This window comes from Arvicanthis niloticus, chromosome 17 (genome assembly GCF_011762505.2).
Source record: "Arvicanthis niloticus isolate mArvNil1 chromosome 17, mArvNil1.pat.X, whole genome shotgun sequence".
In the NCBI taxonomy this organism is placed as follows: domain Eukaryota; kingdom Metazoa; phylum Chordata; class Mammalia; order Rodentia; family Muridae; genus Arvicanthis; species Arvicanthis niloticus.
Window position 1 is genome coordinate 7,695,217 of NC_047674.1, and position 13,224 is coordinate 7,708,440.

General features: G+C 39.1%; 1 protein-coding gene across 11 annotated transcripts in view; it reads right to left on the bottom strand.

The window, feature by feature from the left end:
- Positions 1–13,224, bottom strand: part of Pam (peptidylglycine alpha-amidating monooxygenase) — a 281,891-nt gene that overhangs the window by 13,871 nt on the left and 254,796 nt on the right. For all 11 annotated transcript variants that reach the window (XM_034521200.2, XM_034521206.2, XM_034521205.2 and 8 more), the window contains 6 exons: positions 12,810–12,926; positions 10,441–10,513; positions 8,713–8,923; positions 8,294–8,494; positions 5,467–5,582; positions 1,871–1,970 (listed from right to left, as the gene is read on the bottom strand). In XM_034521200.2, the coding sequence (XP_034377091.1) occupies positions 1,871–1,970; positions 5,467–5,582; positions 8,294–8,494; positions 8,713–8,923; positions 10,441–10,513; positions 12,810–12,926 (818 nt within the window). The remainder of the gene's footprint in view (positions 1–1,870; positions 1,971–5,466; positions 5,583–8,293; positions 8,495–8,712; positions 8,924–10,440; positions 10,514–12,809; positions 12,927–13,224) is intronic.

Below are 13,224 nucleotides of genomic sequence, written 5' to 3' on the forward strand. Positions count from 1 at the left end.
TCTCCTGAGAGGCTCTGCCAGAGTCTGACAAATACAGAGGGAGATGCTCACAGCTATCCATTGGACTGAGCATGGGATCCCCAATGGAGGAATTAAGAGAAAGGACTGAAGGAACTGAAGGGCTTTGCAACCTCATAGGAAGAACAACAATATCAAGTAACCAGGACCCCCCCCCCCCCGCCCCCAGAGCTCCCAGGGACTAAACCACCAATCAAAGAGCACACATGGAGGGATCCATGGCTCCAGCTGCATATGTAGCTGAGGATGGCCTTGTGGGGCATCAGTGGGATGAGAGGCCATTGGTTCTGTGAAGGCTTGATGCCCTAGTGTAGGTTAATGCCAGGGTGGGGAGGTGAGAGTGGGTGGGTGGTTGGGGAAACACCTTCATAGAAGCAGGAGGAGGGGGATGGAACAGGACGTTTCCAGGAGGAAACTGGTAAAGGGGATAACATTTTAAATTGAAATGAAGAAAATATCCAATAAGAATATTAAAAAAAAAAATAAAAAGCATTTCTGGATATTGGATGTTTTTTGGCCAAGTCAACCTTCAGTGAACTTCAGATAAGGAACATTTTGATTTATAGCCTGAAACCAGTGACTAGGCTAGCCTACTTTAAATGATGTCCACATTGAAATGAAAGAATTCTAACATTCCTGTAAAAATACAGTGCCAGCATCCGGCATCTGCTCAGGCCACAATATCTGCAGCAGTCTCTTCTGCCAGATACTATCTGGTACTCCACTGAGACACAGTGAGTTTCTGGCTATCAGACATACTGGGCTCTTTCTCATTTGTAACTGAGTTAACATTAAAATAGATGTTGACCATAGATACTGCTCCCTACCTTTTTTCTACCTCTTGCCTGAGAGTCAGAGAGCTAAGCTAAGGGACCCATGTTGTGAAACCTCACCCTTCTGTAGATAGCCATGAGAACAGAGCCCACTTCTGCCTCAAGAGCTCTGCTTCCTATCTTCTGAGACCAGGACATTCTGTCCATCTCTGGCACTGTGGCTTGAGCTCTCTTGCGAGTCCCTGTCATGCAGTTCCTCTCCCCTGTCTATATGTGATATTAATAACTTTTCTAACAAACACCTTATTTCTCAATAATCGAGCTCAATGTCTCCTTGAAACCCCTCTATAAAGCTAACAATCTATTCCAGAGTTCCCTTGAATGTCCTTCCTTGCTTTCAACTCCAAAACCTAACAATTCATACATTAACTCGCTAGATCCTGATAGAGCAAATTGGTTCCTTTATCTTCTGAGTTAAATAAAACAGTATCTGGAAGGAACGCTGAGGCCTAACTGTCAGGGAAGCATGCTGTTGTCCCTTGAAGAGCAGCACTACAGAGAGCCACATGGGGTGATATCTTGTGGCAACAAGTCAACCTCTGCTTTGCCAAAGCTGTCTCTTCCTTCTGTACCCAAGCTGGGTTTAACACTGGCTTTTAATGTAACAGACATTACTTCACACATCAAAAATTTCCTGTGGAGTGTCTCTGGAAACAAGGCAATGAATGCCAGGAAAAAAAAAAAAAAAGCAAGAAAAAAAATAACCTTCTCTCTCCACATTTAAAAACTTATTTAGTCCCTGAAATAGACACTAAATAAGAACCCCATCCCTTCCTCCTCGTGTTCTCATCTCTCTTTATTTCTCTTTCCTTTGTAGTACAAGGACTAGAAAGCCAAAGATGCCAGACACGTGCTGAACCCCAAACCCAAACGCCCTTATATCCCTGTTTCCCATTCCCAACATCTAAAAAACAGAGATCAAAAGCAAGTGTTTTTGTTTCCCATTTTAAACAATAAAGCAGATGGAAACTACGAACAGAAATGCTCTAAAAACGAACAAATGAAAACACCCAACCTACTTTCAGTCAGGGTGAACTTCCACACAGTGTTTGTGTGAGCGTCGCCAATGTACACAGTCCCATCTTCCGTAGCCACGATGTCATGAGGCATGTCAAAGTGCTGCCAGATGCAAAGACATTTGTTAGTGGGATGAGGCTGGACTTAAATCTATTACAGAGTGGCAGAAAAATTAGACACGGCATGTGACTCAAACAAAGGTGACCTTAATTCCCACCAAAGCATCTCTAGCCAATGGCAGTTGTTCACTGTGTGCTGACTGCGGGGTACAGTTCTAGGCACTGAGTAAAGTGAAGGGGGCCTATGCCACTGACTTGAAATTCTTTTAAAAACGGAAAATTTTTAAGTTGTTTTCTTTTCAGGACAGTTTAATTGGGTGTTTTGTGACTTATGTATGTTTACTTTTTTTTCCTTCATGTTTCTCCTGTCTTTAAAAGACTGATTATTAAATTTCTCCTCGGACAGTTTCATATGTGGATCCTATGCATTCGGGTTACTCTTGCCCCTAAGCTTGTTCATATCCTTCCCACATCTTTCAACACTCTCTCCTCTCCTAAAGTCCCCTTTCTGTATTTATCATTTTTCTGTTTTTGTTTTGAGACCCAATCAGTTTAGCCAGAGCTACCCATGTAGCTGTGACTCTCCACTGGAGCCAGGCAGACTCACGAGTGCTACATAGCTGACAGCAGTAACACCCTGTTTCCCATAATTCATCAGTAGCCACTAGGTCAGCAGTTGGGGACCATTAGTGGCGATAAAGCTGCTCCATCCATGGTTGGCTGTAAATAGGTCCATTCTGCTTTTTAAGATTAAGTTTTTATTATATTAGAATTGCTGTTATATGTCTATGTCTGGGTGTAGGTATATGCATGTGAGCAGTGTCCAAGGAGACCAAGAAAGGGCACTGCGTCCTCGGAGGCGGAGTTACAGGTGGTTGTGAGCCACCAATGTGGATGTTTAGTAGGATGCTTAGGATGTGAAATGAACTTAGGACCTCTGCAGAAGCAGACAGTGCTCTTAAGTACTGAGGACCGGCTGATTCTCCAGTAGCTTCTGTGTGGACAAGCACAGTTGCATTGGGCTCCTGACTAGATCAGCCATTTCATGCCCAGCGGATGTGTTCCCTAGCCCTTCTTCCTGTCCCCTAGCTCCTTCTGTTTCCTCTTTGCAGTATTCCCTCAGGCTTAGAGGTGGGGTCATACATGTTATTGCTGATCATTTAACCTTCATTTATTCTGGGCACCTTGAGTAGACACGTGCCCCTGCCTCCAACGGTGTTCACTGAAAAGACAGACTAAGGAACAGAAGACCCAGACTTAGGTTCACACCATCACAGCCACCTCATTTTTAACCAAGATGCTCAAAATATAAACAGGAGGAAAGGGTATTTTCAGCAAATGGAGTTATGTCACCTGAGTGCCCATACGGAAGAATGAACCATCTTTCTTAGTCTTACTGCCTTACTTCCCTTATGCTAACATTAAGAGAGAAGAAACACTCGGATGTGAACACTTCTAAGGATTGCCACAGTAGAAGAGACAAATTCACACCATGTGAGGGAGGAAGCAACAGATATACCCACATCAAAGGCAGCGTAAAACTTTACCTTTGACCTTCAACTTCAGTAATGAATTATTATACATATTAATTCTTTTACCCAGATTTCAAATCTTTATGATGATAAACTTAGTTAAGTAATGCTGGGCGGTGGTGGCGCACGCCTTTAATCCCAGCACTTGGGAGGCAGAGGCAGGCGGATTTCTGAGTTCTAGGCCAGCCTGGTCTACAGAGTAAGTTCCAGGTCAGCCAAGGCTATACAGAGAAACCTTGCCTCGAAAAACCAAACCAAACCAAACCAAACCAACCAACCAACCAAACAAACAAACAAAAAACAAAACAGCAACAACAAAAAACTTAGTTAAGTAGAAATTCTGAGAGATCCATAAACCTGTTTCATTTTTACCGAATCAACCTAGAATACCTCTCCTGTTTATGTGGGGGTGATATTATAAATTGTTTTCTAAAGGAAGAACAAACTTTCTCTCAGCTTGAGCCTCTCTTCAGGTTCCATGTACTGTGCCTTATTTATCATGAGTCAGTGATGTCTGATGTTTAGGAACAATGCTGTCTGAAATTCTAATTCAGACCTATTCATATTATTATGAGAGGAAATCTTTTGATTATCACTCAGTTTTGAAGTATAGATGTACATGTCAATTAAAAGTTAATAATCTACTTGATAAAGTACACTATCACTAAAAGAACAAGGAAGCCAAACATTGTGATAAAACAAACTGTAAATCTGAAAGAATAGTAATAGTTTAATTTTCTTAATCAGTAAGTATGAGGAAGTTAGCTCATAGAAGAATAGCTGTAAAGATCATACAATCAATGAGAATTCAAAACACTGCAGGTAAAATATGTAACCTCAATGGAATGACTTTCCTTCTAAAAGATGTGTTTCAATGTGTTGCGCATTGCTTTTCAGATGTATCTTCTGAAAAACTCATGCTTGCAAACAGAGACCCACAAGAAGAGAACCCCAGATGGAATCTTTAGTTGATGTTTACTTTGTTTTGTCCCAGATACTATAACCTTTCCTAACAAAGGTGGACTAGGAAGAGACTTGGTCCTCTCCTGTACATCATTCTATCCTTAGGCTCTAGTATAAAACTTACAGTTAACTTTGATAGAACTCAGACTGTCCATCTTCTTACAGACAGATTTCAAAATCATGAGACATTTTATAGCTCCTTTCCCCCCTCATCTTGGTATCCTAGCAGGCAACTTAAGAATTATAATAACAAGACATTCTTTGTTCAGTGACTTGTGATAGTTACATTTCGATCTAAGTAAACCCAATAAACCTTTCTATATTTGGAAAGATAGCCCCTGCCTAAGCATTTTAGCAGGCTGATTTTTCTGCAAATGATGGGCCTCTAGCACATGCCTGCAGTGTTTGTGAGTATTGTGATAGCCCTGACTATTATTCTGCATGCACAGTACAGTGGGAAGAAAAAAGCCCATGGAACACTTAGCTGTAGTCACTGCATGTGTAAAAAGTCCTGTTAAAATATATAGTGGCAAATTACTGTGGAGCCTTTAACCACTCGCCTAGCCAAGGCTTTAGAATTTGAACAGGTTCTACAAAGCACTGTGCTCAATTTGTATTCTTTGTTTTTTTAAAGTCTTAGTACTACCAACAACAAAGAACCAAGCTGCCTGCTGGTACCAAAGAGAACTAAAATAGTACATTTACAATGTGGTTTCTTCACTACTTGAATAAAACTAGGAAAAATATGTCTGTCCATCTCATCACCTGTCAATCAATGTTACCTATATTGACTCGCTAACTGCAGTCATTTTAAGCTTGACATTGTATGCTGAGTCTACTACAAAGTTAGAACTGTATAGGCTAACATTCATCTGGAAATACAGACAGTATAGGGAAAGACAAGGACATTTATTTTAAGTAAACATCATAACAAGATATGACTACTACAAAAGTTATCCCATCTTCTATGTTTCAAAAATTGAATATTGATATTCATATTTTAAAATTCTTATAAATGCTCAACTAGGCAGTGCATGTAAGTACCTTGCGTACTGGCTTGAAGACATCTATAATTTCCCCACTGGAAAAGTTCATCACAAATCCTTGCACGGGTTCTTGGTCTCCAAAGTAAGGCTTCCCGTTTACCACAAAGAGAAAACCTATAACAAAAGGCGTAGTCTTTTTTAAAATATGGATTAATATTGGCTTTGAAATAGAAGCACATCATACAAATAAGCAATATAGTTAGGGTCAACCTGGTTCCTATGTTTGCCAACAATGAAAAATTCTTAGCAGTGAGTTACCAGATCTGGGTCCAACAGGTTAGCTGATCAACATTTGTATAACAATAAGAAGCTGGAGAGTCTGTACCAGTAAGGAAGCCATAAGAAGTCAAGGTACACAGTTACTGTTGTACATGTGTACTAGCGTTTATGGTTAGATATAACAGTAATCCTCAGCAGAAATGGGGAAATTTTAAGTTACCAAAGCCAATCAGTTCAGAGCATCTGATTATGTTTTGAAAACTATGTAATGTCTCTCTGGCTACAGCAAGAGCAGGAGGAGAATGTGAAGAAGTTAAGGGAATTACAGTACAGAGAAAATAATCTGGTTTTAGACAAATCCAGCTTGTAGACATGAGATACGTATTTCAGACTGCTAAAGACAAACTGTCACAGGAAAAAAAAATAAGCACCTTCCTATGAAGGCACTTTGTAGTAAAACTACATTTCATTGTATGTAGTGAAATAACAGAAATGTTATTTTATCTTAAATAATTCAGAGGTCTGCATACTGCATTTTGAAAGAACACACTAAAGAATACATTTAGAAGAGGCCGAGAATATAGCTCAGTGGGAGAATGCTTGCCTGGCATGCATGGTGTCAGGGGAAGCTTTGCTTATACACTGAAGGCCTAAATTCAGCCATAGGCCTAAGTCAGCCTGCTAACACAAAGTCTCGGGTCTCTGTGGAAAATACTGAAACAGATAGCTATAAGATATTGTAAACAAGCAGCTTTGGTGGATAGTTGCCAGGCTTTAGTCATAGACCTTGTAGATAGGTGACCTTGGTGGATAGTACCAACTTAGATTAGGACAAGTGAATCATAGGCAGAGTCATAGTGTCCTGTCCCCTGAACCTTCACCCAACTGACACTCTGTTCTAGAAGATATCTGTACTCTCCCTGAACACCTATGCTCCTGCATCATCCCCGTCCCCACATCCTGCCTTTTTGTGTATGTAACCCCTGTGTGAAAAAGTAAAAAGTACAGTTTGATCAGCCTATAGACAAGCCATGATTCTTTGTGTTCGCCTGTCCCCCATCTTCTCTTTCAGGTAACCTCCTCAGACCCCTGCTTAATGCCCTGCTGGACAAGACAGCATGGGTTCTATATTTGGGCCTGAGTATTGTAAAATCTAAAAAGTACATGTAATGCTAAAACCTATGTTCAACATATTTTCATCTCTGAGCATAAAATATTGCTACAGGATACTGTGAAGACATTAACTCTCACTTAGATTCTGTTTTTAATTGAGTTCTTATCTTTTTCCAGATTTTAAAAAAATATTATATCTATTTAATCACCTTCCTTATTAATTGAAAATTTCTTGACAAAGTACTTCTTCAAATGTAAAGTAAAGCTAATGATAGAACGTCTCCTTTATTGACATTAATGAAGATCTTTATTTATTAATTTTTTGCACATTTCTCAGGGAACACAAACTTGTTCCTCATTTAGTCACCTGGCCCTTTGATTTCATCCCCTAGTGGCATAAGGGGTGTAGCTATTAACTAGGAGAGTATAGTTAATGTTAGTTAACACAAAGCTAGATACATTTCATAATGTATTTCAAGATGTGTATAAACTTTTACTTAAAATATTAAGTGGCTTAATACATATTAAAAGAAATATTATGGTAATTTATTTTGTCTTGTGAATTATGCATATTTTATGAGCTTGTATTTTCTTCAAATTTCATTTGAAAACATTTGAAACCATTACAATTTATATACAAATGTTGAAGAAATCAAGATTTTATTGGTCGTTTCTCCTTAGATATAAGCGCTGTTACTTTACAGTTTTCTCTGTTTAAATAAATTGGCCAGTGTGGTGGTTTGAACAAAATGACTGCCAGAGGTTTACAGGGAGTGGCATTATTAGGAGGTGTGGCCTTCTTGGAGTGGGTGTGGCCTGTTGGAGGGAATGTTTCATTGAGGGTGGGCTTTGAGTTTTAAATGCTCAAGCCAGGCACAGTGTCACTTGTTTTTTCTTGATGCTTGTGGATCCAGATATAGAACTCTCAGCTACCTCTCTAGCACCATGTCTGCCTGCATACTGCCATGCTTCCTGCCATGACAATAATAGAATAAATCTCTAAAGTGTAAGCCTGCCCCAGTGAAATGTTTTCCTTTAAGAGTTGCCATGGTCAGTCATGATGTCTCTTCACAGCAACAAAAATCCTAAGACAGTCAGTACTTTTTCAAGAAATGTGAAACAGAAGCATTTTGAATGTGATTCTATCAGATATATAATATACCATCTCATGTTAGTGTGAAGGCAATATTAATTATTCAATAATTAGATCAGATGATTATAAGTAAAGAGGAATCAGTGTTTGGGAATATTTTAAACCCAATATAAACAAATAGCTGGTAACTTTTTTTGGAAGCTTCATTATTTCTGCAAAAGGAATAGTGAATATGAGTTCAAGTGATTTATAATGCAGTAATAGTTTTAAGGTTTTTCAGATCTGATCTATAAAGCATCTTGTACTGAGTAATAAAAAAGTTATTTAAGAAGCACATTGAATAAAATAATTGTTAAGGGCAGAACGGGACACAACAAAGCACACAGTAATGATGAAATACCTGGTATATATGAGATTGCAAAGACATTCCTTCCAAATGACGCATGCTTAATCTCTCTCACAAATTCTTTGGTGTCAGTTTTGAAACATTGGATCCGGCCATTTTCCCTGTCTGCCACACACAACTGGTCCAGATGAGGCACAAGGGCCAAACTATGAGGAACACTGAACTGGCCTGGCTTAGGACTGCCCCCAGAAGACTCTACAGAACAAAGAAAATCCACAATTGCACTGTTCATAAAGTCTTTCAAAGTCTGATGCAACAGCTTTATATGTTTCCAAATTCATGAAAATAAAGCATTTACATCTATGACATATGGAAACATTACAGATTTTATATGTCGACAACCAAACCCATGTCTATTTTTTGGTCCTACTGATACAGAATTCTGATTGGAGAGCAAGGGTAGTAATGAGTACCTTCTCCCCACTGGGTGATGAACTTTCCACTTGGTGAGAACTGCACAATCCGACTGTTGCAGTAACCATCCGACACGAAGACAGCTCCAGTTCTGGGCTCTACCGCCACATCAGTGGGCTGGCAGAAATGATTTTGGTCACTGCCAGGTTGCATGCTCCTTCCCAGAACTAAGAGGGGGCCTTCTTTGCTATGTGGGTCCAGTTTGAACACCTTTAAAAAAAAAAGCCCCAACAACAAAAGCTTTATCTACTTTTCATAATTATCTTTGACACACACACACCCATGATAAAGATCATTTGAACAGACAAAGAGAGTATTGGAAGACATACTCATTTATTTATTTATTTATTTATTTATTTATGTTTTTTTTTTTTTTTTTTTCGAGACAGGGTTTCTCTGTGTAGTCCTGGCTGTCCTGGAACTCAATTTGTAGACCAGGCTGGCCTCAAACTCAGAAATCCGCCTGCCTCTGCCTCCCAAGTGCTGGGATTAAAGGCGTGTGCCTCCACCACCCAGCTGACATACTCTTCTTATTCAAAAGAAGATGCTTTTAAAAGTAGACAGTACCCCTGAGATCATCCAGTCTAATTCTCGTTTCACCATTAGATGTATGAAAATTAAGTTATTTTCCCAAAGCTATCTAGTTAATAAATAGCAAATAGGAAACTATCTGCACCTCCATTTTGTCTTCTTCAGCCAGTCGGATACTGATCACACAGCATATGAGGCATAGGTGTTCACAGAATGTGTTTGAAATTCCTCAAGAGAACATGTTAATGAATGACTCACATCTAAGTCTTTGGAGCTCAGGATTTTTCTTTCCCATTTTTCCTAACTCCAAATCACCATCATTACATTTAATCAAGCTTATCCTGTGTGGGTGTGAAGCCATAACATGGTTCTGTGATTGAAACACAGTATCTTTAGGAAAGGACAAACGTTCGATTTTTTCTTACATACTTAATACAGACTTTGCTTTAATTTATGGAAAATTCAGTTGGTTTAGGAAAGAAATCATAAAACATAAGCAAGAATAAAAAAGAAAGGAAGGAAAAAATAAATAAGACCTGATAATGAAGGAAATAATGTAACAGATCACGTAGAAAGGGAAGAAGTGGAAGGGCTCTGAAGATACTAGAGAGAAGATCCACTCGAGGCTGTTAGCATCCTGTGAGCTTCAGGGAGAAGAGAGACCTAATACCTAAGAGAGACTTTTCCTAGTACAGCTCAAAAATAAAAATGCTGAAGTGAGGATTGATACAGGCCGAACACGGGTGTCTTCTAAATTCTTCTATCAGAATCCTAATTTCTCTCGTGGTGGAAGCTGAGAGGAATGAGACCATCATGATGAAACCTCACAAGAAAGGTTGCTGTCTGTGCAAGAGGAGACACAAAAGCTTGCCCTCTTTCCTTCCTCATGAAAGGACACATTGAAAATAGGCCTGTCTGAAACCCAGGAGAGGACCCACAGCAGAACCCTACCATGCAAGTACCCTGATCTCAGGGGCCAGAATTCAGATCTGTGAGAAATGAATTTGTCGGTTGCTTACAAGTCACCGACTGTATGTTGCTCCATAACAGCACACAGAACTAACTAAGACATGATTGTCCCATTTTTTGTTACTAATTATTTTTTGCCATAGAAAAAGTATTAGTGAAAAGCACAACATTTTGAAAACTAAAACGTCTTAGCTTCTAAGTGAATAACTGCCAAGCAGGAAGCTCACCTGATGGAGAGCCACATCCGTGACCCAATAATTTCCATCCATATCTATGCTCAAGCCATGTGGTAAATAAAACCTGCAAAACAGACAGACAGACAGACAGACAGACAGACAGACAGACACTGTTATAGTTCTCCAGGCACAGATGAGAGGAATTTAGTTGTAATTAAACTATAGAGCAATATACTTGGATAAAATAGAAACAGTATATTTACAACAATATAAAAAAGACCCAAATGAATTGTGAAGCAAATTGTTAGAATGGGCAGAGCCCTCCTGTGACAAAGCTTAAGCAGAAGTTAGTCAATCATATTAAGACTGAAAAATGAAGCTTATATAAAATTATTAGTATTTATTATAATGTATGCCTTATGAAGCAGCACAGATAAGAACAAGTTCGAAGCAAAATTTCACATAATAAATATTAATGTTTCAGAATACACATAAAACAAACTGCCTTGTGAAGTAAAAGTGGATTTCTATAGTTTGAATAATTAATAATATATTACAACAAAAATAGTGTTATGGGCTTTTCATTTGTGATGTGTAGTCATTTGTGTAGTCAGAGGATGATATCGGGTATTTATCCTGATCCATTTTCACCTTATTTTCTTTAAGATAGGTCCTCTTATTGAACATCGAGTTCACCAATTGGCTAGATTGTCTGGTCAGAAAATCCCAGGGGTCCTCCTGACTCAGTTTCCCTGCCCCACCTTGGCCCCAGTACTGAGGTTACAATGTTCACAATGTCCACCTTTTATTTGGATTCCAGGGCTCCAAACTGGTTGCTATGGCAAAGACTTTACCGACTGAGCTATCTCTCCAGACTTATAACATCAAGTCCACATAAAATCTTATGTATGTGACTTAAAAGCTTTAAAACTGGCTATGGAAGATAATGAACAAGGAACACAATAACTTTCAGAAGAGCTGTGACCCCGAAGGCACAACAAATAGGTAAGCTGGACAATCTTTAGAAAAGGTCGACCTATTTTGAATATCTAACTGATTCAGACAGACCCATGGGGTTGAAAAACAGAGTTAGTTAACACATGGGAAATACACTCAGGTGGCCCTGTTCAAATGCAATATGAGAATCCAAGCTTCTTTGTCTGTTTCTAGCCTTGGTAGGGTATTAGCACCAAGAATTTTTTTCCATGGGCCAAGTACATAACACTTTGATCTAGACTAATTAACTGAACTAGATTCCTGTTTTGGCCACTGGAAGTGAGGCTTTGATTTGCTTCGGCATCGACAACTCATGGTTGGCCAAGTTGACTTAGCAGCAGTTGTCCTACCTCCTTCCATGTGGATTCTTTCTGGGATGGGGCTGCCTCTGATTAATGCATGCAGCTCTAAAGACACATGCTCAAACACACCATAGAGGTGACATTATAATTTGCCCTTGACTTATCTGAAAATATTAAAAAAAAAAAACAAAAACTAACCTAAACTTCATTATAGTAATCACTATTAGTAGCTGCATCTAAAGCAGAAGCTATCTGCCTTTCAAAGAAACTGTCGTTCCCTGGGCTTAAGCAGATGGAGTGGGGCAGAGTCCTGGAAGCTGCCAGGTTATAATGGGTCAGGGTAACTCTGGAACAGGTGTCCTTTTCTTTCAATGACCATGAACATCAGCCAACTGGTTTTGCCTGCCAAATGCCATCTAGGAATCAGACCAAATAATGAGTGGCTTTCAGATCCAAATTACATGTGCAAACTAAGGGAAGGCTAAAAATGGGATTTGTTTAGTCTTCACTTTCTGATGGGAAAAGAGGTCTTTTGTTCTTATCAGTGATTACTTGGTGACTTGAGTATATATTTTTATGGTAAAGATTAAAAAGAAAAACCTATCAGCCTAGCTGATACTGAGAACTTACTTCATCATATATATCAATAGCTGTCACAATCATGAGTATGATAGTCACCTGCAAAGTTGTAAGAGCATTACATACAGCCCAGACCAAGTCAGGATGGAATTTTTAAAAATTATAAACTGAAAACCCAATATTATTTATATGCACGATATACAACACAATGTAGAGATACATGCATATAACTGTGGTGTGTAAATCTAGCTAATTAACAATCTAGGACACCTAATACTTTGTAGTAAAAATTTTTGAAATTGTTCCTCAGCAATTTTTGAAAGAATTCACGCAAATGGACAATTTTCTGTATAGATAGAATATTTTTTGAGTTTCACGGGTGATTCTAACATTCAGTGATGTTTCAGAACTGTTTGTTCAGAAAGTCCAAGAAGAGCGGTCCAATTTGTCTTCTGTTAAGGATAGCTTTGCGACACACTCATGACCTAATGATACCCAGCACAGCTGTGCCAGCTTGAATAGCACAGAAGCCATTTTACTCACAGGCTCTTGCCGCTGGACTGGATTACTTCAGCATTATTTGCATCAATGACCAGGATGGTGTCTTCTTCAATTGGTCCAAGACCTCTTTGTTGGTAAACGAACTTGCTGTCAAAAGAGCTAAACAAAATACAAAAAATTGGAAAAATTAACAATCAACAACTCTGGGGCACTTGAGAAATGCAAACCACTGACTTGAGAACCTCAATACAAACTCAAAGGGGCTGGGATGGACTTGACCTCATGGTCTTTGGAGATGAATTATAAACCATGGTGGATGGTCAGTGTGCTGTGGCATTGGTTTTGGGGAGCCATATAGTCTCAGACTCGTGGGACCCAAAACGAGATCTCATTTATACATTGGGGTTTGTGAAGCTGTGATTCAGAGCTGCCATGGCAACAAAAACGTCTTTAAAAG